We start from the raw sequence: 24,116 nt of genomic DNA on the forward strand, positions 1-24,116 counted from the left end.
GTGCAATTCAGAAGAACAATTCCTTTTTTCCTACTGCCTTCCTGGGATGGGAGGTGGTGGGGAGGGAGTGGAAGTGCAAAGTAAGTTAACCTCCCTTTTGCCAGCTGTGCCGGCTATTCCTAGCAAAATAGACACAGCAAAGTATGTCAGCACTGTACTGCTCTCCCTTTGCAAGCATAGAATTGTTAAAAACAGGAGGTCGAGGGAGGTGATTCTGCTCCTCTGCTCTGCTCTTGTGTCCAGTTCTCGAATCCTCAGCATAAGAAGGAAATGGAATCTCTGGAACAGGTTCAGAGGATGCTATAAAGATGATCAGAGGGCTGGAACACCTCCCATACGAGGACAGGCTGAGAGAGTTGGGGTTGTTCAGCCTGGAGAAGAGAAGGCTCCAGGGAGACCTTAGAGCAGCTTCCAGTACCTGAAGGGGGCTACAAAAAAGCTGGAGAGGGACATTTTACAAGGGCATGGAGTGATAGGAGGAGGGAGAATGGCTTTAAATTGGGAGGAGGAAGATTTAGACTAGACACGAGGAAGAAATTCTTCATTTTCAGGGTGGTGAGGCACTGGCACAGGTTGTCTAGGGAAGTTGTGGCTGCCTCATCTCTGGAAGTGTTGAAGGCCAGGTTGGATGGGGCCTTGGGCAGCCTGGTCTAGTGGGAGGCGTCCCTGCCCAAGGCAGTAGGGTTGGAACTGGATGATCTTTAAGGTCCCTTCCTACTCAAACCATTCTATGACTCTAAAAGGATAGAAAACAGGGGTGGCTAGTAACTTGTATTTTTTTGGTCAAAATAGAAGACCTGAAAATTGTTTGTGTGATGCATCCTATTACTCTTTTAGCATCTGTCATAAACTGTTCTTTGCAGTTATTTAAGCCATGTTTCGTCTAGGTCCTCTGTTACTAGAAGATGACAGGTGGGAGTCAGGCTGTTACCATTGCAGGGTAACAGTCATATTTGTTGTAGTTTTATACAAGAGCTAGTGTTCTGGGGTTTGGGTTTATAGGAGTTAAATAAGTAAATTTGGGAGTGGATGAGGGTTTCTGCTATTGTGAGATTTTATTTCACAGTAGATTTTTATGACTTTTATATTACTGCTATGGCTTAAAGAGGAAAACAGAACAACTGTTTTGTGAATTACCTAAAGATAATAAAAACCAGCACAAACAGAACAAACTTTCCCATTTGTCATGGGATCCTAGCTCACACAGTAGCAGGAATTCACAGCCGAGAACATCACACTTTATGGTGGTATGAAGTTCTCCAATATGCAACAAGAGGTTCATTTTCTGTGATTAAGGGATATGGTTGGATTTAGTGGGACAGCTGAGTTCAGATTTACTGGCTGAGAGATAGTTTTGGGGATGAGTGAGAAGAATCAGGGCATCAGAAATCCATAAGGGGTCTTTATTACTACCATACAAAGGTCTTCAAGGATTGTTTTTTTCATGCCCATATTTATAGTATCTTGCTTAGCTGCATCAGCGGTGACCTAGACTCCAAAATCTGGCTCGTGTGTAATGCAGAAGCACAGAAATATCAGTAGGAAGAAGCACTCTTTTGAAGCTACTAAAGCCAATGTTCTGCATTAAGATTGGACAGCAGGAATCACTAATGCACAAAATAAGGGTTAATTTTAGTGTGACTGTAATCTAGGGAGTTCTCAGAATGATCTGGTAACCTCAGTATTGTACAGAGAGAAGGAAAGAGCACATGCATGCGCAAGGAAGGTAGTGCACAGCAGTCAAAAAAAGTCTGGGGAAACAAATATTATGCTTAGGTTATCAGAAATAAGAACTTCAGAATAAATGTTCTGAATGGACTGTGTGAACAATTGAAAACCATGGAAAACCAGGAGATGTAGAGGGAAATAATCCAGCTGTGCTAAAAGATTGTGTTTCAGTGGCAAAACTGAACTTGGAACAAAGGTAGGATTTTATCCGGGATCTCCTGCTACTGAGAAGCAGTTGCTTGAGTGGAACCCAAGACTCTGTTCATCAGAAGAAACATAAAAGTAAGGGAAAAGAGCCAGAACAAAACCTATTAAAATTCACAGTTGGAAAACAAATTGCATTTGCATGTGTGTAAGTGCACACTAAGGAAATAAAGAGGATGAGGTTTGGGGTAAATGCCTCTAAGGCTTGTTTAAGCATCTTTCCAATTCAGTTAAACAGGTTCCAGGATTTGATGACTAGGGAAACCCTCTTCTTACCTTTCATGATACAAAAGGGAAGAAATTAAAAACTAAGCAATATAAACAGCGACTGGGAATTTTCTGCGAACCATTGCACATCTCATTACATGCAGAAATGAGATTCTAGCTAGCAGCCTGCAGGTGCTGAACAATCAGGACTCACCACCTCAAACACATGCTTGGTGAGATCCATCTGTGAACAACAGCTGTTGCTGACAAAGTTTGATAGGGCTTAGAACCTCATAACGGATCAAGCATGTATCAGTACTGTTACCTGTTCATGAAAAAGATTTGCCTTTCAAAACTCAGCTGGGAAGAGTTGAGGCTGGAAAGAATGGAGGCTGGGAAAAAAAGAACAGATCTGGAAAGAGGCAGAAGAAAGATCTGGAAGAGGCAGAAGTGAAGCTATATTACCGTGCTTTCAGCAGTTCAAGCGTTGAACGTCTCTTACAAAAGTAAATGGCGAGAAAGGATTGCACTAGAGGGGAAAAGTAGTGACATTCCAGAAACTTACTGCATTTGAGATCTATCCCGCTGACAAAATATGGAGTATATATTGACTTTTCCATGATTAGGGAAAACAAAGACAAGAAAAAAATATTGTCTCTCTGTTACCTTCTGATGCCTGAAAATGGAGCTGTGGCTTTGTGTGGGAGAGCAAAGGGCCCCTGGAGAACAGTGGTTGAGCCATACCCACAGTAATGATTCACTAGAGTCCTGATTCCTCAGTCTGCATATGGAGAGCTGTTTTCCTCCGCCAGGCTTTGGAACTTAGCAAAGTTTTGCATCTTATGTCAGGTAAAAGCCACTGGGTTCCTATGTTTTTGAAATTAGAGAGTCCTGACCACTCCCCTCATAATCTGATACCTGCCCAAGACATCAGCAATCTCATTACTGATCTCTAATCTGAAGATCTGTTCAAAGCAGAGGCATGAGATACAATCTGTGAAGCTTGAGGGAGGCAGGCAAAGAGACAGAGCTTGATTTTTTTTCTTTGAGCAATATTATGAACCTTTATCATGATCATTGCAGTCCCAGGTTATCTCTATACCATTGCTGATAAAGTATTTCTAAGATCCATTCTTGGGCTTTGGGCGTTTTGGATCAAACTCAACCTACAAGTAGTTTAAGAGAAAGTTCTTTATAGCAAAGCTGAACGCATAAATTCAGTCTGCTGGTTGTCTCTGCTAGATTTCTAATTCAGAGTTATTTTTTGTAAGTCAGGTTGAGTGTACAGCTTACACAGGAAACAAGAGAGAGTTGGGATTGGTCACCCTGGAGAAGAGAACGCTCCAGGGAGACCTTAGAGCAGCCTCCAGTACCTGAGGGGGGCTACAAGAAAGCTGGAGAGGGACATTTTACAAGGGCATGGAGTGATAGGAGAAGGCAGAATGGCTTTAAATTGGGAGGGGGAGATTTAGACTAGACATGAGGAAGAAATTCTTCGTTTTCAGAGTGGTGAGGCACTGGCACAGATTGCCCAGCTATCCTATCCCTGGAAGTGTTGAAGGCCAGGTTGGATGGGTCCTTGAGCAGCCTGGTCTGGTGGGAGGTGTCCCTGCCCAAGGCAGTGGGGTTGGAACTCGATGATCTTTCAGGTCCCTTCCAACCCAAATCATTCTATGATTCTATATATGTTTCTAATTGCAGTTTAGTAAATAATTTTACAGGAAGAACTCAGCTCTCTTTCTCCTATATTTGATTCTGCAGGCACAAGAAGATTAAAAAAGTCCATCAAAAGTGTCCCAAGGATAAAAAAAATATTCTCCCATGATCTCTGAATGAATAAGGACCAGGTCAGCAGGTTATGGCTGTAAATAGCTATTCTTTAGTGGAAAATTAACAAACTAATTTGATTTGTAAATGCAGTTCATACACAACCAAGCATTTTTTAAGTAAGTGTAGAAATCATGAAACTGGAATAAAGTCTCAGTGGTTTTGCTTACATTTTGGGAAACCCTGGCACCGTTTCACTGCACTGAACAAATACAGACGATGCAGCCATGCAAACAGCTCTACGGCTGGTTTCTATCATTCCCTTCCCCATGAGCCGGGCGAATGCAATTGTGTTGCTGCTGGTTCAAAAGCAAAAGTGTTTCCTACGTTGGCAGTTTGATTTGTTCTTAGTGTAATAGGTGCAGATGGGTTTTCATCAGTTGATGAATATTTTAAGGATAATTTAGCAACTTTTAAGGTTTGCCAGTTAGTAAGAAAAATATGTTCTTAAGTAAGTTTCCTGAGTCTGCCAGTTTACGTAGGTGAGTAAACTAGACAGGTCAAATAACTGGCGTGGTTTATAAATAGACTAAAAAAAATCTCCATATATAGAATAGCATCCAGACTTTCTATTGTTTGAAGCAAATGATATCATTATTTGGATGTCTTTCCAGAACCAAAAATGACTAGACTTCGGAAACTAAAAGTAGTTAAATTTAGAAATTGCTACTTTAATGACTGGATGCTGTGTTTCAGTATTATGCTACCAGTATGTGAACAAATGCCTTTCTGTTCTTAGGGATGGGAAGGGGGATTTTATTGCAGCAATATAAGATATTGGACAAAAGCCAAATTCAGATTAAGGGCTGATAGTGTCTTTACCCTCATCTCTTTACAGAAAATACTTTTGGTCCGCTGTGCGATGTAGCTGCACATATGCGCTGATTACACCGTCCAAAGTATGAGTTGATTAAACTGTCCACCGACTTGTGTCTTGCAGAAGCCTTTATAATTGTGCAGATCAAATATAAAATGTACAGTGGTTTGCATAAAATAAAATAATAGAATAAAAATTAGAAAAGAAACAAACTGCAACATTCAGTCTAGCCTCCCTAATGAGTGATTACATCAACTTTGCCAAGTCAGAGCACTTTCTTCATCACTGATACCTAGAAAACATCTTCTGACTCTTGCAATACTACTTCTTAAAGCCATCTAAGTAGCTTCTGAGAAGATACAGTCTATTTCTAGGGATGGGGTGTTGGGAATAAGGGCTCATGTTGAGAAGTCTCAGCACTCTTAGTCTAAAGATCATCATCTTGTTAGATGAGGAATGCCGTGTTATAGAATCACAGAATGGTTTGGGTTGGAAGGAACCCTAGAGATCGTCTACTTCCAACCACCTGCCATGGGCAAGGACACCTTCCCCTACATCACATTGTTTGAAGCTCCATCAAACCTGGCCTTGAACACCTCCAGGGAGGGGGCATCCATGACTTCTCTGGGCAACCGGTTCCAGTGTCTCACCACTCTCATAGTAAAACAGTTCTTCTTAATTGCTAATCTGAATCTCCCTTCTTTCAGCTTCAAATTGTTAACCTTTCTTTTTTTCCTGTTTTAAAAATGGGAGTTAGTTTTCCCTTTCTCTTTTTTCTCTTTTTTCCTGCATTTCGAAAGATGGAATCAAATTTAACAAGATATCAAAAGAAATCCTAACTTTTGAATACAGATTATCCTTCAGCTGCTTCTGCATCTTCTACCTTTCTTTTAGATGTAGCTAAAAATTCCTGTTTCAAACAAAGAGACAGTTGACATGAAGTCACTTATATGTAGGCATCTACATACTCGCCTCGTGTCTGAGTTCTCATGATAAACAGAGAAGCCAGTAGGCTTGCCTTAGCTAATAGTAATAATTAACGTGTACCTTTGCTTACCTTAATTAATACATTTCCAGCTTCAAAGTCTTTCTAGACTCATACCTGCAAGCAAGCCTAATTTTTAAGTTGGTAAAACTAAAAATGGGGAGCTCACGAGCAACACTTCTGTTGTCCTCCTGTAATAACTGTGGGATATTATGGGTGTCAGCTGATGACCATGTGATACCTGCCCCTTTGTAGGATGTAAGAGATATCTTCAGCCATGGCTGCGTGCTCTTCAGAGAGCTTAGTTTTCCTGCAGCATCACCAACCAGGGTGACCTTACAGCCATCTTCCAGTACCTTAAGTGGGCGTATAAGAAAGCTGGAGAGGGACTTTTTACAAGGGCATAGAGTGATAGGATAAGGGAGAATGTCTACAAATTGGAGAGGGGAAGATTTAAACTAGACTTTAGGAAGTAATTCTTCATGCTGAGAGTGGTGAGGCACTGGCACAGGCTGCCCAGGGAAGTTGTGACTGCCCCCTTCCTAGACGTGTTGAAGGCCAGGTTGGATGGGGCCCTGAGCAGCCTGATCTAGAGGGAGATGTCCCTGTCCATGGCAGGGGGATTGGAACTGGATGATCTTTAAGGTCTCTTCCAACCCAAACCATTCTATGATTCTATGATTCTAAGTAGCTTTTTAGATTTATTCTCTGAGCCTCTTAAAGACCTGTGGGTTTTGTTTGTTTGTTTGTTTGAACACCTACTCCATCACAGCAGCTCTTTCTCAATTCCATCTGGTTTGCTGGGTAAATATGTGTCTGGATGAAAGCCACAGAATTATAAATGCCTTTAAGAAAATGTGAAAGGCAGGTTCACTCTATATCATGCGTGGCTTCTGCAGTTGTCACATGGCAGTGTCTCCAGACTGTGACAAGATAACTTCTTAATTTGAAGAGGGGACAGTAAATAGTACCTTGAGTAAAGGGAATGTGTAGAGCTGTGAAGTTTCACTTTGAAATGAAACTGTGCAGCCTTCAAATCAAAGCCATGTGCCAGAAAGTTCATATAATCAAGAGCCACAAGCCAGCCCATAAGAGGAAAGTCTTTTATAGCTTCACTTCTGAGAGGTACACTATTCATATTTCCCATTGCTGGCTTGAATATACTGGCTGAGAGCATTTGAGAAAACAAGCTTCCATCTGTTGGGGTCTTCTCAGCATCTGAAGCTTTGAATACTCTTGCAACACCTTCCTTCCTCACCCCAGACATCCAGCACAGGCATCCTAGGCCCTGGGAACAGTGCTACTTTTGGATACTCCTCCTCTGCTGACAAGGAGAATGATAGGAACCATGCCTGTCAAGACTCAGACTAAAGCAAACTGCTTGCTTGCTGGCAACCTGCCTTCCAGTTTTCTCTGTACATCAGGAGGGGCAGATGGCATTTCAAACTCTGCACCACTTGATAACGCATAATCGATTGCCACAAGCATCGCTGCTCTCATTGTGTTAAGAAAACTGCATTAGGCAGTTTTATCTCAGCTTTATCTCAGTTTTCCCAGCTTTATCTCAGTATGGATGGTGGTAAGTCTCTTCCTGTTCCTCCTGAGACTATTTTCCTCCTCCAGGTTTTTTCTCATTGAAGAATGTGTACATACATGGCTCCCCCTACTTTTAGTGGAAAGTGTAAACATTCATATGACATTGAGGTCACACACTAAATTATTCCAATTGACATGCATCCAGTCTAGAAAAGGTTCTGGCTCCTGCTCAAATATGAAAGAAAGAATTATTTCTTAGCGAAATAATTCTCAGAACTGTTGGAGGGAGAATCCACACCCACATCTTTTCCTTCCTCTCTCAATGTGCCAATTTATCTCTCTCTTTCCCTTGCCAAGTAAGGTCTTCACTGTGATCTTACTGCCCGGTGCACTGGTAGCTACTGGGTTGCAAGCAGGGAGTTTTGGATGACTGGTTCCTTCTTTGACATCGTAACTCTGAGGACAGAGTATTTTCCAGACGAAGCCTGATGCTGGGCAGCTCAGGCCTCCCCCACTGACAGCGTTCACCACACTTGTTTTGAATGGTTGTTTATAGATGTTTCTAGAGAAATAAGTTTGGCATCCAGGCAACAAATGTTTTCGTCTCTTTAAGGAGTAACATGCTGGTTTTGAGCAAACACAACTGTGTGGTTACATTTGAAACCAATGATGTTACTCTCTGTCTGGTTTATCAACAGCAGGAATACCCTGTCATGCTTCTACTTTATTTTTTTCCTCCTTTCTTTCAAAGGAAGCAGAAAATTAATTCTTCCCTATCAGAGCCTTATAAACCAAATGTGAAATTAGCTGAAGGTCAAATGTGGAAGCAGAGGTCCGTGCTGGAGGTGTGGGTCAGTCTGGTCTCCTTGGCAGTGACACAGAGGGCTGCCTCGCAGGCATGCCAGGAATCCCCTCGGGACTTCCAGGCTGGAGTCTCACGTGAAGTGTTTGAATGTGCTGCTCATTGCTGCACTGCGGAGGCATGCGATACGCCAGCACCCCCCAGTCAGAATTTGACTTTTCAGCAAGCTCCCAGACCTTCTAAAGCCTCTCTTGGTGAATCGTAGCTTGACTCAGAAGAACTGCTGTTGGAGAGAGCAGAACGGGACTGGTCAGGACAGACATTAATGCACAACTGCAACCTATACAACTTTTATCAAAGAAAATCTCAGCACACAGAGTCTTTTGATTCCAGGTTACAATATTTTTATTATGATTTCCGTAATATGTAAGGAAATGGCTTATATTTCCTGGTCTTTCTGTGCTCGTAGAACTGTACTTTGAGGTCTGTCATATGGGTGCCTTTGTTCTGCATACCAACCCTTGAAGTGAAGGCACTTGAATGGGCACACAGAGATAACAATTACACAAACACGGCCAAGATTAGTAATAAATAAATCATTAGTGTGCAGTAAAGTTTAAAGAGAACTGTATATATGGCTGGGGAGGGTTAAGAGTTGGACTGAAATAAACTGCATTTAAGTTAAAAGTAGAATTTTTTATGAATTCTCAGAAGAAAAGTTGTCTTTTGTTGGCTGAAGATGTACTAACTTAAGTAATACTGTTTTGAGACAAAAAAAATAATGAGAAAGCGAGAGGGAAGCAAAAGAGTTTGGCTGGTACACCCACATTTTATGGTTGCTATTTCACATAAATAAAAATGAGAAGGTGTTTGCAGTAGGTGAACACAAAAGCTTCACAGACACAGTTGGCACTTAATCTTTCCTCTTGCTTTTGGTTAAGTAGTGTTCACATTCCTTGAACCATCAATCGTAATATTTATTGCAGCACAGTGATCTAAAAATATTAAAAGGAGAGTTGGAAAAGTCCCTTTTGTCCTTTTCCATTTATTGCTTTCCTCATTCCCTTTCGCTATCCCTTCCTGGCTCATTCACAACCTGCTGGTTAAAGCTTTCCCAGGGGTAGGTGTATGTTTGATTTTCACCATCACCAACTGCAATTCAGTCTCCCATTTCCCAAGAGACTGTGCTGACTTCTGTGCTATTGCGTGCAATGAATGGAGCAGAGTAAAACTTCTCTATTCAGTCCTCTACCCCATCACATAAAACCCTGTGCAGCGCTACAGGCTTGGGGGAGAGTAGCTGGAAAGCTGTCTGGCAGAGAAAAATCTGAGGGTGTTAGTTGACAGCTGACTGAATATGAGTCAGCAGCGTGCTCAGGTGGCCAAGAAGGCCAACAGCATCTTGGCTTGTATCAGAAATGGTGTGGCCAGCAGGACCTGGGAGGTGATTCTCCCCCTGTAATCTGCACTAGTGAGGCTGCACAACGAATCTTGGGTTTAGTTTTGGGTCCTTCACTATGAGAAAGACATTGAGGTCCTGGAGTGCGTCCAGAGAAGAGTAACAAAACTGGTGAAGGGGCTGGAGAACAAGTCTTGTGAGGAGGAATTGAGAGAACTGGGATTGTTTAGCCTGGAGAAGAGGAGGTTGAGGGTAGACCTTATTATTGTCTACAACTGCATGAAAGGATATGTAGTGAGGTGGGGGTTGGTCTCTACTCCTAAGTGATAGGTGATAGAACGAGAGGGAATGGCCTCAAGCTGCACCAGGACAGGTTCAGATTCGGCATGAGGAAATAATCATCACTGAATCTTCACTGAAAGGGTTCTCAGGCACTGGCAGAGGCTGCCCAGGGTGGTAATTAAGTCACTGTCCCTGGAGGTGTTTAAAAAGCAGGTAGATGAGATGCTTGGGGACTTGATTTAGTAGTAGACAGGTACAGTTGGGCTTGATGATCTCTAAGGTCTTTTCCAACCTGATGATGCTGTGATTCTATGATCATCTTCTCCAACTCTATTTTAAAAATGTAAAGGAGCTATAACCACATTTTCCATTAGGTCAGGCTCCATAAGCTCAATGTACTTATAGAGGCCCCTATGGAGATAACTAAGTTTGTGAATAAAAGAGAGCAGAGAGTAAATTGCAGATACTTGTCTTTTCTGCACTGCTCTATGCTGGTCTAAGTAAGTCTAAGAGGTAAGTCTCTTCTAGAGATTCCAAGCTCTGAATACTTTGGACCAAAGCAGATGTATGCTACTTGCCCACAGAGCTTGGGTCTTGTCTCAAGCCCTTCATGTGTGCTGATCTCTGCATGGTTTTCAGATCCCAGAGCAAGTCATCGGGACCCCACATGGGCGAGGTGGAACATGCTTGTGTGCATGATCAGAAGCAGTATAAAGAGATGGGCAATGAGCTTTGGTGCCTTCAGGATGAAGTGGAAGCTTTGTAGAAGGGTATTACACCACAAATCCAATTCCCCTCCGTTAGACTGGAGATGTCAGATGTAACTTATGACGTTTGCTGATTAAAGAACACATCTGTAAGACCCTAATAATACTTTAATTGGCTAAGTTACACAATGCTGTTATTAGTAGTACTAGTTCACAGCTCTACATCACTGCAAGAAACACTGAATTACAATTCTATTGCTTAGTTCTAGTATTAGTGTTCATATAAAATTACTGCCTTATAAATTGGGCTATTGAGTTGTGATTCTATTGCCTTTCCTCCTGCAACTTGTATTCAGCTGTAGGCCTGTCCTTCCCTACAGTTTTATCCCTTCTTATTCCACCCTCGGACAGCAAGATTTTCAGGGACAGACCTGATAGAGAGAGCTGTAGACTCTCCCAAGGGGACTTCCAATGGGATTGTGCCCACAGGTCAACATCACCACTGCCTACAGATGTCCCTGCTCTTACAGAATGATGGAATGGTTTGAGTTGGAAGGGACCATGAAGGTTATCTAGTTCATCCCCCCTGCACTGAGCAGGAACTTCTTCAACCAAATCAGGTTGCTCAGAGTCCCATCCAACCTGACCTTGAATGTTTCCAGGGATGGGGCTTCTAACGCCAATCTGGGCAACCAGCTCTTGCTCTTAGCGTATTCTCACTGTCTTCGTTCTTCACCTAATTGAATACCCTATTCTTCTTTTTTCTCTTCCACCTTTTTACCACACTTGCACCTCTTTTTCTCTGCCTATACTCCTCCCAAATACACAGCCTACTCCGAGTTACCTTTTTGTCATTGCTCTCAGTTTTATTATACTCAAAAGCTAGTGTTTCTGATTCTATTACCTAAGCAATTTTACCGTTACAGTTGTCTAAATGAAACAGCATTGCCTCCAAAGGCTGCCTTCTCACCCTGTCATTCATGATGGTTATGTTTCATTAATATTACATATTGTTGGACACATTTTTCTTATTTGAGGTCTGGCTCCCCAACTTAATTCTAATTAAGCGATACCTCACCTTACACAGAGAGAGCTCACATACCAGTGCAATGGTATAACCCATTTTGTGTTCACACCATATCTCTAGTTCATCTTTTTACATCTGTTTGTTCATCTCCTTACATCTGTTTGTCTACAGATGAACGTTCTGGGAAGGATACGGCTGATCAGTTTAGGTGCCAGTATCAGGGTGGGGTCAATTGTGTTCTAGAATAGACTGTTCTCTTGAATGACCAAAGAATATTCCAGGTACCTGTCTCACATCAAGAAACTGCATTCGGACGCTACCATTGGTGTTATATTCTCAGAAATCTGTTTTCCTCAGGAAAGAGATACTTTTGATACTTTAAAACTACGTTATTCATCACTAAATTTTAAACTGGGGTTTATATATACTAATTTGTGACTGATAAATGTCCATTTGATATCCTTTCATCTTAATCGTGTTCTTATGGATAGTTGTTTTTTACAAAGTTTTACAAGGAACTTTAACAGATTTATTCTTTAAAATTAAAAAAACATCATGTTTTATACTTTAACTTCCTAGTAACATCAGGCCAAGCATAATCATCATAATAATCTGTTACTATCCATTAATCACAGAAATATAGAATCATAGAATCATTTGGGTTGGAAGGGACCTTAAAGACCATCCAGTTCCAACTCCCCTGCCATGGGCAGGGACACCTCCCACCAGATCAGGCTGCTTAAGCTGGTCTTGAACACCTCCAGGGATGGAGCAGCCACAACTTCCAGGGGGAACCTGTTCCAGTGCCTCACCACTCTCCTTGTGAAGAAATTCCTCCTTATGTCTAGTCTAAATCTGCCCCTCTCCAGTTTGTACCCATTGCCCCTCGTCCTATCCCTACAAACCTTTGTAAACAGCCCCTCCTCAGTTTTCTTGTAGCCCCTTCAGGTACTGGGAGGGTCACTTGTCCAGAGGAGATATATTAATGCTGGTCTCAAATGTTCTCCCATTATGTTCCCTGACTTTGGAGAATTTTTCCAGATTTTTCGCCTCATTATCTGAAGAATCTGTGTGCATAAAAGGACATAAAATGAAAAAATTAAAAAAAAAAAAAGCTTCCTAAAATTGTGGAAGAAAACAATGTGTCCCCACATTAGTTGCTGGTATTGTTACAGCATGCAATTTAAAATGTTGGATGGTGGATAGTACACAAACAATAGACCTTGAACTTTTTCCAGTTGAAATAAGTACTAGCAGCATCCTCTTTTCTTTAATAACTGCACAAATATCTTGCCGTAGTTCTGATTCAGACTCTGTTTTCTCTTTAGCAACTGTTTACCAAATATAGAGTCCCGTTGCTAATTAAGGAAGAAATAAGTTTATTGTTCTCCTTGTTGTTTTCTCAGCAGGCACAATTAAAACTCACATGATAAAATTACTGAATCTGTCAGTCTGTTACTATTAGCCTGGGATATCTTATTATTTACAGCTCTGACTAAAACAGCTGTCTAGAACTTCAGAGTTGATTCTTGTTGATGGCTGCAATACTGGGTACAATACTTCTTAATGAAGATCTGCATCCTGCAGAAGACTATGTTCACACATGCTCTATGTCTGCATGGTGTCCATGAAAATGAATAGAGCTATTCTTAATTTCCGAAAAGGGGATAAGGGAGAAACTCTGAGAAGTGAAGAATACTGGGCCAAAGATGCACATTTATACAGGATAGGGAATGATGTGATTGAGAGCAGCCCTACAGAAAAGGACTTGAGGGTGGTGACGGATGAGAAGCTCAGTATGAGCCAGCAAATGTGTGCTCGCAGCCCAGAAGGCCAACCGTATCCTGGGCTGCATCAAAAGAAGCATGGCCAGCAGGGCAAGGGAGGGGATTCTTCTCCTCTATTCCTCTCTTGTGAGACCCCACTTGGAGTATCGTGTCCAGTTCTGGATCCTTTAACAGAAGAAGGATATGAAGCTGTTGGAATGGGGCCAGAGGAGGCTAGAAAGATGATCAGAAGGCTGGAGAACCTCTGCTATGAGGGCAGGCTGAGAGAGTTGGAGTTGTTCAGCCTGAAGAAGAGAAGGCTCTGGGGAGACCTTAGAGCAGCTTCTAGTACCTGAAAGGGGCCTCCAAGAAAGCTGGGGAGGGATGTCTTACAAGTGTCTGGAGTGATAGGTTGAGGGGAAACGGCTATAAATTGGAGGGACAGATTTAGATGAGGCATGAGCAAGAAATTCTTTGTGATAAGAATGGTGAGACATTGGCCTGGGTTGCCCAGGGAGGTTGTGGTTGTCCCCTCCCTGGGAGTGTTGAAGGCCGTGTTGGATGGGTCCTTGAGCAGCCTGGTCTGGTGCAAGGTGTTCCTGCTCATGGCAGAGGAACTGAATGATGCCTAAGGTCCCTTCCAACCCAAACCACTCTGTGATTCTGTGATCTGCAAATAGATTAATAAAAAACAAAAAAACACTGAGACAGTGTGTTTGTGACCAAACATTTAACTAAAAGGTAAGCAGACTGCTGGAGTTTATAGAACTGTCTTGGCTTATTACTTCCTCTAAACAATAGCCTAAACATAAAGCAGAGTCCGTAGCATGACATAGTGCACTGTTAAGTCTGTGAAATACTTTCCTGAATTCCTGAATCCCCTAACCTTTAAATAACTCAGGGCATGGTTTCAGTTCTGTGGACCTGTTTCATCAGTATGAAAAGGCTAATTATTTCATGAAATGTGAGAATTACATAGAAAGCTAAAACAAAAATATTGTAATATATGATAATAGTTGCAATACATACAGGAACCATCTCCTTCCAGTACCTGAAGGGGATCTACAAGAAAACTGGGGAGGGACTGTTTACAAAGGCTTGTAGTGATAGGACTGGGGGCAATGGCTATAAACTGGAGAGAGACAGATTTAGACTAAATATAAGGAGGAATTTCTTCACGATGAGGGTGGTGAGGCACTGGCACAGATTGTCCAGAGAAGTTGTGGCTGCCCCATCCCTGGAGGTGTTGAAGGCCAGGTTGGATGGGGCATTGGGCAGCCTGATCTGGTGAGAGGTGTCCCTGCTCGTGGCAGAGGGGTTGGAACTGTATGGTCTTTAAGGTCCCTTCCAACCCAAACTCTTCTATAATTTTATGACAAGTGTAAGAACTTGCTTTGGGAACTTTATATTTCTGCTTGCCATAAGATTGAGAGCCTGTTATACAAATATAACCAAAGAAGGATTTAGGCAATGCCAGGTACCTGCTCCATACCTTTTATTCATTTGGCTCCCAGGGAGGAATCCAAAGCCTGGAGCTGTGTTTTCACACTCTCAGTGGTGTGACAGCGGAAGTTGACACCTGAATAATGTGACTCAACAACCCCAAGTGTTGCATAGGTGATTGTTTACAGCTACACAAAAAAATGCTAAGCATGGCAGTGCTGGTCCTTCTCTTTGTTTTAGCACCTTGAGTCAGGGCCTGGGGAAGAAATGGCAGCATCACTGCCTTTATTCAGCAATAGCATAACAGTTCAGAGCACCCGTCTTGGAGGCTTTATACCTATGTCATCCCCCGTCTGAGAGATGATGTGGTGAAGCTATTGAGGAGGCAGGAGAAGTGAAGAATCCATTTGTCCTTGCCACAGTGCAATGAAGGATTCAATGTTCTTCCAGTGAGGAGGAGGGCAAGAGAACGGAGCCTGACTCTATGTCCTATAGTTGGGGTGCTTTGAGGTTTTATCTTAGGAGCAGTGCATGTGAAAATTAGCAGCTGCCCTTTTAGCTGTGGCTTCAAAATGTCTTTCCTGTAGCCACTGGACTTCTGTCCTTCTTTCTTTTTCTTCTGGCTCCGTTATGTATTCGCTGTTGGGAAAAACAGGTTTGGAGACAGTGATGAGGAATCCTCCTTCCCCAAATTACTTACTAGGCTGCCAGAGCACTTTTAGGGGTTCAAAACCCTGGGCTTAGGTGGTCTGCAGGCTGATCTTCACAGTATTCCTAATTAAGTTACAGTTATAGAAGTTGCACCATGAACAAGAGTGACTGTGGCTGCTGCATCTCGTGTGTTCTAGATGTCATCTGAGCTCTAATCTGTTGAAGTGCATCCAGGGATTGGCATGGAGTGGTGCATATTTTGTGATCCATATATTTGCAGCCCAGGCAATATTTTCTGTACAGGCAGGAGAGCTGTAACTGCAGCCACCTACTTAATCTCGGTCTGACTTCTAGGTCACAGTGGTTGGTTGCTACTAAGTTTTAGGTAGGAAAGGGTAGGAGTTTGGCTTGTGATTTGAAACATGATACCTACATCTTCCTTTATGCACACCCATAAATATTTTAAAATATAGCAGAGGTTTAGAGCACATGTAGGAGGATGTGCTGCATTGTGACCTAGGACTTAGTCCACGTTCCTGAAGAATCCGAGCAGCTGCACCTCTGTGATACGATATCTGTTGCATGTGTCGAAAAGACACGTGTGAGATACTGCTCAGAGTGGAGCTGCAATGTTTTGAAAATGTGGAGGGAAATTAATAGAGTAACATTATATTTCTTGATGCTGGTCTCCAAGAACTGGAAAGCCACTCACGGCTGCTTCTAAGCATTGATTAAAGAGATGTCAACTGGAAGCCATAGATCTGATCCCAGTCTTTGTTTGGGCAAGTTCCTAGTGAGTCCGCTAATCAAAGCTTATTGTGCTGTGCCAGATACAAGCTTTTAACAATTTGTTTTATTTATGTTCTGGTATGCAGGGTGGAAAGACTTACACGGGACCATGTGGAGGCAGAGACTGCAGTGGAGGATGTCAGTGTTTCCCTGAAAAAGGAAGCCGTGTAAGTAACATTTTTTTCCTGTAAAACATTCTTGATGGTACCAGTTCAATGCTGTTTGCTCTAGATGAACTTGCGTCAGACTGCTAAGAGTGTTCGAACAATTATTCTTTTTCAGGAAAAAGTTATTGTTATTTCATCTTACTTCCTCAAGAGCTTCTAGATTAGAAGAAATACTTTGTTATGAAATGCAGCAGGTTCTTCTCTCAAAGATCAAGGCCAAGGGACCTGACAGCCATGACAAGCTGATCAGATCAGTATTTTAGGGATGCTATGTGCTAAAGCATCACTGGATGGTGACAATGCTAAATAAATATGGACAAAATCACTCAGTAATGCTCGTAACATATTTTTAATGAAATGGTACCTGATGAAAAGATACCCCATACATGTGATTTCCATTAAAGCAAAAAGGAACTGTGCAGGCAAACTCTGAAATCCTTGCTGGAAGGGAACCACTTGGGAATTCTGGCATTAGGTTGTTGCTTACAGTCTGTTCCTTGTTTCGGGGAGTAGTGCAGAATGAGGCAGAGAAAGGGAGATGGGGTGGAGGGGATTAGCCACCTGCTGCAATGAGCTCCAAGAAATAGGGCAGTTCCTGTCCTATATGGCTTGAAGCCTTGGCTGGCAGGCTTCTTCTGTACATCTTGGTCTTCTGCAGCTGAGACAGTGACTCAGCCTTTTCCATCCACCCATCTCTAAGAATAGGTCAGGCAAGAGATGCGGCAGCGGGTCATATGCTCTTATTGCTATCACGAACCTCGTAAGATTTTTTAGTCCTCTGCCTCTCCTCTACGCAGCAGGCCATCAGTTCTTGTTCCCATCGCATTCCTTAAGCCTGACTCCACGTCTGAGTGGAGGAAGAGGTGGTAGGAAAATCGCAATGTAGGTGGGAGGCAAGGAACACTCTTGTTTACAGCAGACATCCCAGTGTCTCCATGGAAGTCAGATGATCCTGGGGTTACCACGCCATGAGGACTGTAATGGTTATACTCCCATCCCCTGACCATAATTTGCTCACTTACAATAACCTAATGACAAATTGATGAAGCTGAGGACAAACAAGTCCTCCTCTGAGACACAACTTCTGATGGGGTTCCCTCCAGCTGTTACTACCTTACCCTCATCGTCCAGCACATGAATATTGACAAGTGCCTCCTGCCATTTTCCTCCAAAGTCACTGAAAGACAAAAACTGATGCCATGTAATATGGCTTAAAGAATATTAATGTGTCTTTTTTCAACATCATTTTTTTAGGTTCTAAAAGCAAAGCATAGATGTACTTTTTATCCACTAGAGTTTGTGATCTGTTGAAAAAAACACCAACTTCTGTGGCTGAAATATTTTTCACATCCCTTGTTGACTGAATAACCCTTAATTTCAAGTTGTCAGGCCTGCAAGAGAAAAGGGAAAAGCTAAACAAAAGCAATTGCACAGGTCAGAAAAGCTGAAAATGTTAAATTAGCAGAGCAGAGAACCAGCCAGGTGGCACTGATGAGAAGCTCTCTCTGAGTAGTTTAGTACCTAGTCTGGGAGATGAGAACAAATTTTGTGTACTTGCTCACCTCTCTCACTTTTGATTAAAGTAAGTAACTCCAGTAACTAATCACACCAACCTCCCTTCAGACAGTCACTAAAAAAGATAAGATGAGGAGGTTAAAAAATCTAAATCACATTTGGCTGATGTGGTTAATTGTGCAAGGTGTGAAGGGGTATTAATGACTATAAACTGGAGAGGGGCAGATTTAGATTAAATATAAGGAGGGACTTCTTCACAATGAGAGTGATGAGGCACTGGCACAGGTTGCCCAGTGAAGCTGAGGCTGCCCCATCCCTGGAGGTGTTGAAGGTCAGGTTGGATGGGTCCTTGGGCAGCATGATCTAGTGGGAGGTGTCCCCGCCCATGGAAGGGGGGTTGAAACTAGATGATCTTTAAGGTCCCTTCCAACCTAAACTATTCTATGAGTCTATTAGGGAAAGTGATTTCAAGAACTTTATAAGACTTCGAAAATTGTATTTGAACCCTCTGAAATGATATATCCCATTCTGAGTCAGCATACACTGCATGTATTTTGTGTCTGTTAGCTGCTTCACATGTCAAAATCTTTGTTAAACATCTGGGTTTAGGAACAGGATTGGCCTCTGGAGACTAGTCAGATTTGGCATAGCTTCTGGTCTCATGCTAATCCTCAATGGGAATATTTATTTTCACAAAACCTCTCTATAATCTGGCACGACACACATTTTCTGTTCGAGGTGACTCATTTCATGCACAACAGACATATTGCGTGTTTGCACTTGTAGGAATGCCTGAAGCAGTCTCTCAGAGCCTGCTTCTGCAATGACTCTCTGTCTTGGGAGCAACAGAGCTGTCACTTGCAGAGCATCTGGAACTGAAGTCGGAACAGTGCTGTGGGGGTCTGCAGCCAGCTGTCCGCCCTGCCGTCCGCTGAAAAGTCTCCTGTGCCTGATAGGTCTCTCAAAACCAGGCAAACTAAAGCACTTTCTTCAAATTGCTGCTATTTAATGCATATCAGAAGCTGTTGAATGAAGTAAATTCCTTGGAGTCATTAGTACAGTTGCGAACTATGAAAGCAGAAACAGTCTGAAGAAATGCCCACTTTTTATTTATATGTGTGTCTCCTTCATTTTCTGCCATTGCTTCAGTTACAGTCTTAAGGTACAACACTAAATGAGGATGCTTCTCTTTATTTGTTGTCTTAGTCCAATGGCTTCTGTTCTTAAAAAAGTGTTTTCTATAAAATATGCTGCAGCTGCAGGAGCCAAGCTCAGGGACCTCAACCTCACCCTCATCTTCACTTCTCACAGCTGGCAAAAAAAGCTCAGCCAAGTTCCGGCAAGAATTGAAGCTCCTTCAGGAGCATCCAAATCCACACAAAAAGGAACTTCAGTGGAAGGCACAGGGAGACAGAGAGAGGAGTAACAAGAGGCATATTTTCTCCTTAAGATGATACAGATTCATCTTCTCATTGTCTCCTAAGACAACTTCTCCTAAGTTGTTCTCTTAAGATTTCTCCAAAGGCAACAGACTTATCTTCTCGTTTTCTCATGTAAGAAAACAGCACGGAGTACCCAGTTGCCTGGATAAAAGGGAAAGGAGAAAAAAACAAGCCGTGATATTGTATTGAAACTGTTTTGATTCAAGTGGAGACCCTGGACTAAAGAGAAAAAAAAGGAAAAACTTCATTTTCTTCTAGACTTTCATCGCAACTACTAAATTTTTGAGATTTATAGTTCCTTGCAAGCCATATATTGGGCAGAGTACAATATATGCACCTTTAAAATTTGTTAAACCTTTAATGTACTTATTTAGGAAACGATAGCTCCTTTCAGAACAATGGGCAACTGTTTGACTGTTCATAATCAACCTCACTTCATAATCAATCTAGGCAGCTTTGTAGAAAGTGGAAGTGAATGAAAACCTTTTTGATCTTTCTAGAGAGTGAGAAAATGCACTCTATTGAAATCTCACTTCTTACTCTCTGTCTGAGTCAAGCATCTAACAATGCTCAACCTATTTAACCATTGTTTTTGCAAGGGGCCGAAATAATGAGAAAAGTGAAATGAAAAGACATCTTAATGTCCCTCCCAGTAAGGCCACTTTTTGGGAATGCCTAAGAATTCTCTGTTAGCCAAGACTGAAATGAGAATTCACTGCAACTCCTTTACAGATATCTGTTATATTCCTTTCACTAATGCAATGACCAAGGGTAAGCTGTTACCAGTTGCCTATAATCACTCCTGTCTGCTTTTGGGTGCTATACAATTGTGAAAGCTAGTGTCTGATCTTTGCTTACAAGCCTGCAAGTTTAAATCTTAACACGTGGACTATATCTAGCAGATGTTTTTCTCCATAATGTTTAAAAAGATCAACAAATTATGAAACCTAAATGTTCTAAAGCAAATGCCATTGTTGTATCATAGGGAAATATTTAAATGCAATACAATAACTTATTTAGGAGGGCTAGAAGAATGATCAGAGGGCTGGAGCACCTCCCATACGAGGACAGGCTGAGAGAGTTTGGCTTCTTCAGCCTGGAGAAGAGAAGGCTCTGGGGAGACCTTATGGCAACCTTCCAGTACCTGAAGGGGCTACAAGAAAGCTGGAGAGGGACTGTTTACAAAGGCTTGTAGGGATAAGATGAGGGGGAATGGCTATAAACTGGAGAGGGGCAGATTTAGACTAGACATAAGGAGGAACTTCTTCACAATGAGAGTGATGAGGCAATGGCACAGGTTGCCCAGGGAAGCTGTGGCTGCCCCATCCCTGGAGATGTTGAAGGCCAGGTTGGATGGGGCCTTGGACGGCCTGATCTGGTGAGATGTGTCCCCGCCCATGGAAGGGGGGTTGGAACTGGATGATCTTTAAGGTCCCTTCCAACTCAAACAATTCTATGATTAACTGAGCATCAGAATTAATTGTCTTCTAAGCTGGTATGATGGCAGTAGCTTCATTTGTGAGTGTGAGTAGATACAGCTGATGAAATCTGATATTTTACTCTGTTTTTTCAAAATAAGAATGTGATTAGTGTCTTCTCAAATTAGACTTCTGCTCTGTCTCCAGCCATGGCAGTAGGAGATGCTGTTTACAGGGAGCACAGACTTCTGGCAGTTTTCTGCACTCCATTTCCATTGTGCACAAGATCACCCTATGCACCTTCAGGATCTGTGTTTCTCTCCAAATTTACCTAATCCTTTTTTTGAAGCTACTGTAACTTCATGTCTTCACAACCTCCAATGACACTGATGATTTACCTATTCAAATGGCATAAAATTTCTGTCTGACCTGTTCTAAGCCAATCTCCCTCTGGTTTCATCAAGTACACTGCATTTCTAGTACTGTAAGATTTGGGAAGAAGCAGTTCTGCATTTCCCTAACTCACTGCTTCCCTAATTTTGTAAACCTCAGCCATATTCCTTCTCAGCTTTTTCCTGTCCAAAAGGAAGAGTCACAGCCTTTTTAGGTTCTCTTTTGAAAGCAACACTCTGTTAGCCCTTTTATTCTCAGAGACCAGAACTGTACACAGCACACAGGTTCCACCTAGGTCCTACTTAGCAGCAAATTGACACCCTCTGTTTTCTTCTCAGTACCATTCCTAATGCCCCCCAACACTGAAAACTATCTGCCCACCCAGTTTGGTGGGGTCCTTCTGGCTCTTCCAGCATGGGAGATCACCACATCTCCTCATCCCCCATCAGCAGTATGGCATTTAACAACCTGAGAGAGGTCAGTATCATCTGTAGGCTTGGATCTTTCATGTTTCAGCCCTTTCTCTAGATCACCACTGAAGTCTTTACTAAAACCAGTTCCAGCATCCATGCTTTGAGAGACGCTGCTGTTGCATCTCCATTTTGAAATGCGGCCATCAAGCACCATTCTTTTCTTCCTGCCCTTTTAACAGCTGCCAGTCTGTAAGAGCGCCTCTCTCAAACTCAAGGATATTTATTTTAAAAAGCTTTTGTGAAGTATTTGTCAAACCCATTTTGAAAACCAAAAATTATTATGCTCACTCGAGCCTACTTTACAATGCTTATCGTTGTGCTCATTGTATTCTTTAAGGTAGACTACTGCTTAGCCAAGCTGGGCTCATGGTTCACAGGGTCTCCTCTTGAGCCTCTTTTCCACATGGGGGATTGGTTGGCTGGTACAGTGGCAGTTTGTGATGATAGGTTACACACCTTGGCCAGCAGTTCCACAATTTCGTACTAGAGATCCTTCAGAAGTCTCAGGTGAATGTCACCCACTTCTGGTCTCTTAGTAACACCTGCCGTGTCTGTTTTATCTACTACTTCCTTTATATTTACTTGAAATTAATTTGGCTCAAAGAATAGCTTGGGGTTGGGACCTTCTCAAACACCTTCAGCGGCAAAGACCTATGTAAAGAAGTCACTGAATTTCTCTGCTGTGGTCTTATCATCCCCGAGTGCCCCTAATAAACATTCGGCATCCTGTGGTGCTGCTATTTCTTTTGATAACTTCTTCGTTTTCTTTAAACAACTTTTGACTATCAGTCAGCTTGATGATGTTCTGCAAAATATACGCATTCTTTTTTAGCCATTATGCTACTTATGCTTGATTTGGTTTTTATGGGCTTTCTGATTCATTTCAGTAATTTTTTAAATGCTAGCCTTTCCCCCTGCCATAGCCTCCTTAGCCTTTTTTATGAGCTTTTTTATTGAACTGTTTTACTTTCTTTTCGATATCAGGCGCATAGTTTACCCAGGCTTTTAATACAGTGTTTTTGAAAAGCCTCCAGGTTGCTGTACTCTTCTTGCCTTTTTGACTGCTATTTTAGATTTTTACTATTTTTGTTATTTTTATGTATTTCCTCTTCTTCAAAATGGATATCTGTGTGATGTATTTGTTTGGCTTGCTCCATCTCACTACAGCATTAAGTTCAATTTTATTGTGAAGCTCTTTCAGAGCAGTTCTCTCACTAGTGCCTCTTGAAGCAGGTCCTGTGCAGCACTCAAGACTAAACCCAGAGCAGCGTCCTTTCTTATGGGTCTCAGAGCTCACCACGCTAAGAAGCAGTCAGTTGCTGTGTCCAAAAATCTTTTCTTCTTATCTCTCTGAATGAGTCATTGTGCCTGACAGTTCTTTGATACCTGGAATTTGCCAATATTGCTATCTCACCTGGTTTTGCAGCTTATCTGACTTCTCTGAGTATTCCAGGATGTACTCAGCACTGGTGAGTCCATACCTCAAGTCCTGTGTTCAGTTTTGGGTCGCTCACTACAAGAAGGACATTGAGGTTCTGGAGAACATCCAGAGAAGAACATGAAAGCTGGTGAAGGGGGTGGAGAATAAGCCTTATGAGGAGCGGCTGAGGGAACTGGATTGTTTAGCCTGGAGAAAAGGAGGCTGAGGGGAGACCTTATCGTTGTCTACAACTGCCTGAAAGGAGGTTGTACTGAGGTGAGTGTTGGTCTCTTCTCCCAAGTAACAGGTGATAGGATGAGAGGGGATGGCTTCAAGCTGTGCTAGGGGAGGTTCAGATTTGACATGCAGAAAAAATTCTTCACTGAAAGGATTCTCAGGCACTGGCAGAGGCTGCCCATGGAGATGGTTGAGTCCCCATCCCTAGAAGTATTTAAAAAACGGATAAATGAAGTGCTTAGGTATATGGTTTAGTAGTAGACAGGTATGGTTGGCCTTGATGATCTCAAAGGTCTTTTCCAACCCAGTGATTCTATGATTCTATGATAGGTGTTTTTAACAGGGGAGGCCTAAACACAAATCACATCCTACCTTTCTGTTATTTCCACCCACAAGGATTCCCTAATGCTCCCGTCTGCCCTCAGTATTTTCATTCTGTCACACGGTGTTTCAGCCTTCCCATGCTGTGCCACTGCCCTGGCTGTATCTTATTTTCTATCACCCTTGTAAAGCAGACAGCCTAGCAATTCCATATGTCACCGATTATCTGCCCTTCACCGGTGTGAGATACCTGTTCTGTCGGCATTGTCCTTTGTTGCCGAGTAGTAAAATTCCATAGTCCTATTTGTTCGACCTCTAGCACTGCTGTAGAAGCACTTAAAATGTTGCTCATTCTTTGTTGTAAGTACCAGTCATTCGGCATTGTTTGTGCTGTTCGTTACCTCCCTTGCCTTTTCAGGAATGTATTTAACATTAGCCATGTCTCCTTCACAAGTTCATTCAGTCTGAACCAGGTGCTCCACCATGGTCTTCCCCCTGTTTCTAGTTCAACTATTTCTCTATTTTATCTCTCTTATTTTTAATTGTCAGTAATAGAAGCC

General features: G+C 42.3%; 1 protein-coding gene across 2 annotated transcripts in view; it reads left to right on the top strand.

Moving 5' to 3' along the window:
- COL4A2 (collagen type IV alpha 2 chain) overlaps window positions 1-24,116 on the top strand; it is a 158,231-nt gene that overhangs the window by 34,632 nt on the left and 99,483 nt on the right. For both annotated transcript variants that reach the window (XM_054076435.1, XM_054076428.1), the window contains exon 4: window positions 16,257-16,337. In XM_054076435.1, coding sequence (XP_053932410.1) covers window positions 16,257-16,337 — 81 coding nt within the window. The remainder of the gene's footprint in view (window positions 1-16,256; window positions 16,338-24,116) is intronic.

The sequence above is a fragment of the Cuculus canorus genome, chromosome 1 (genome assembly GCF_017976375.1).
Source record: "Cuculus canorus isolate bCucCan1 chromosome 1, bCucCan1.pri, whole genome shotgun sequence".
Lineage (NCBI taxonomy): Eukaryota > Metazoa > Chordata > Aves > Cuculiformes > Cuculidae > Cuculus > Cuculus canorus.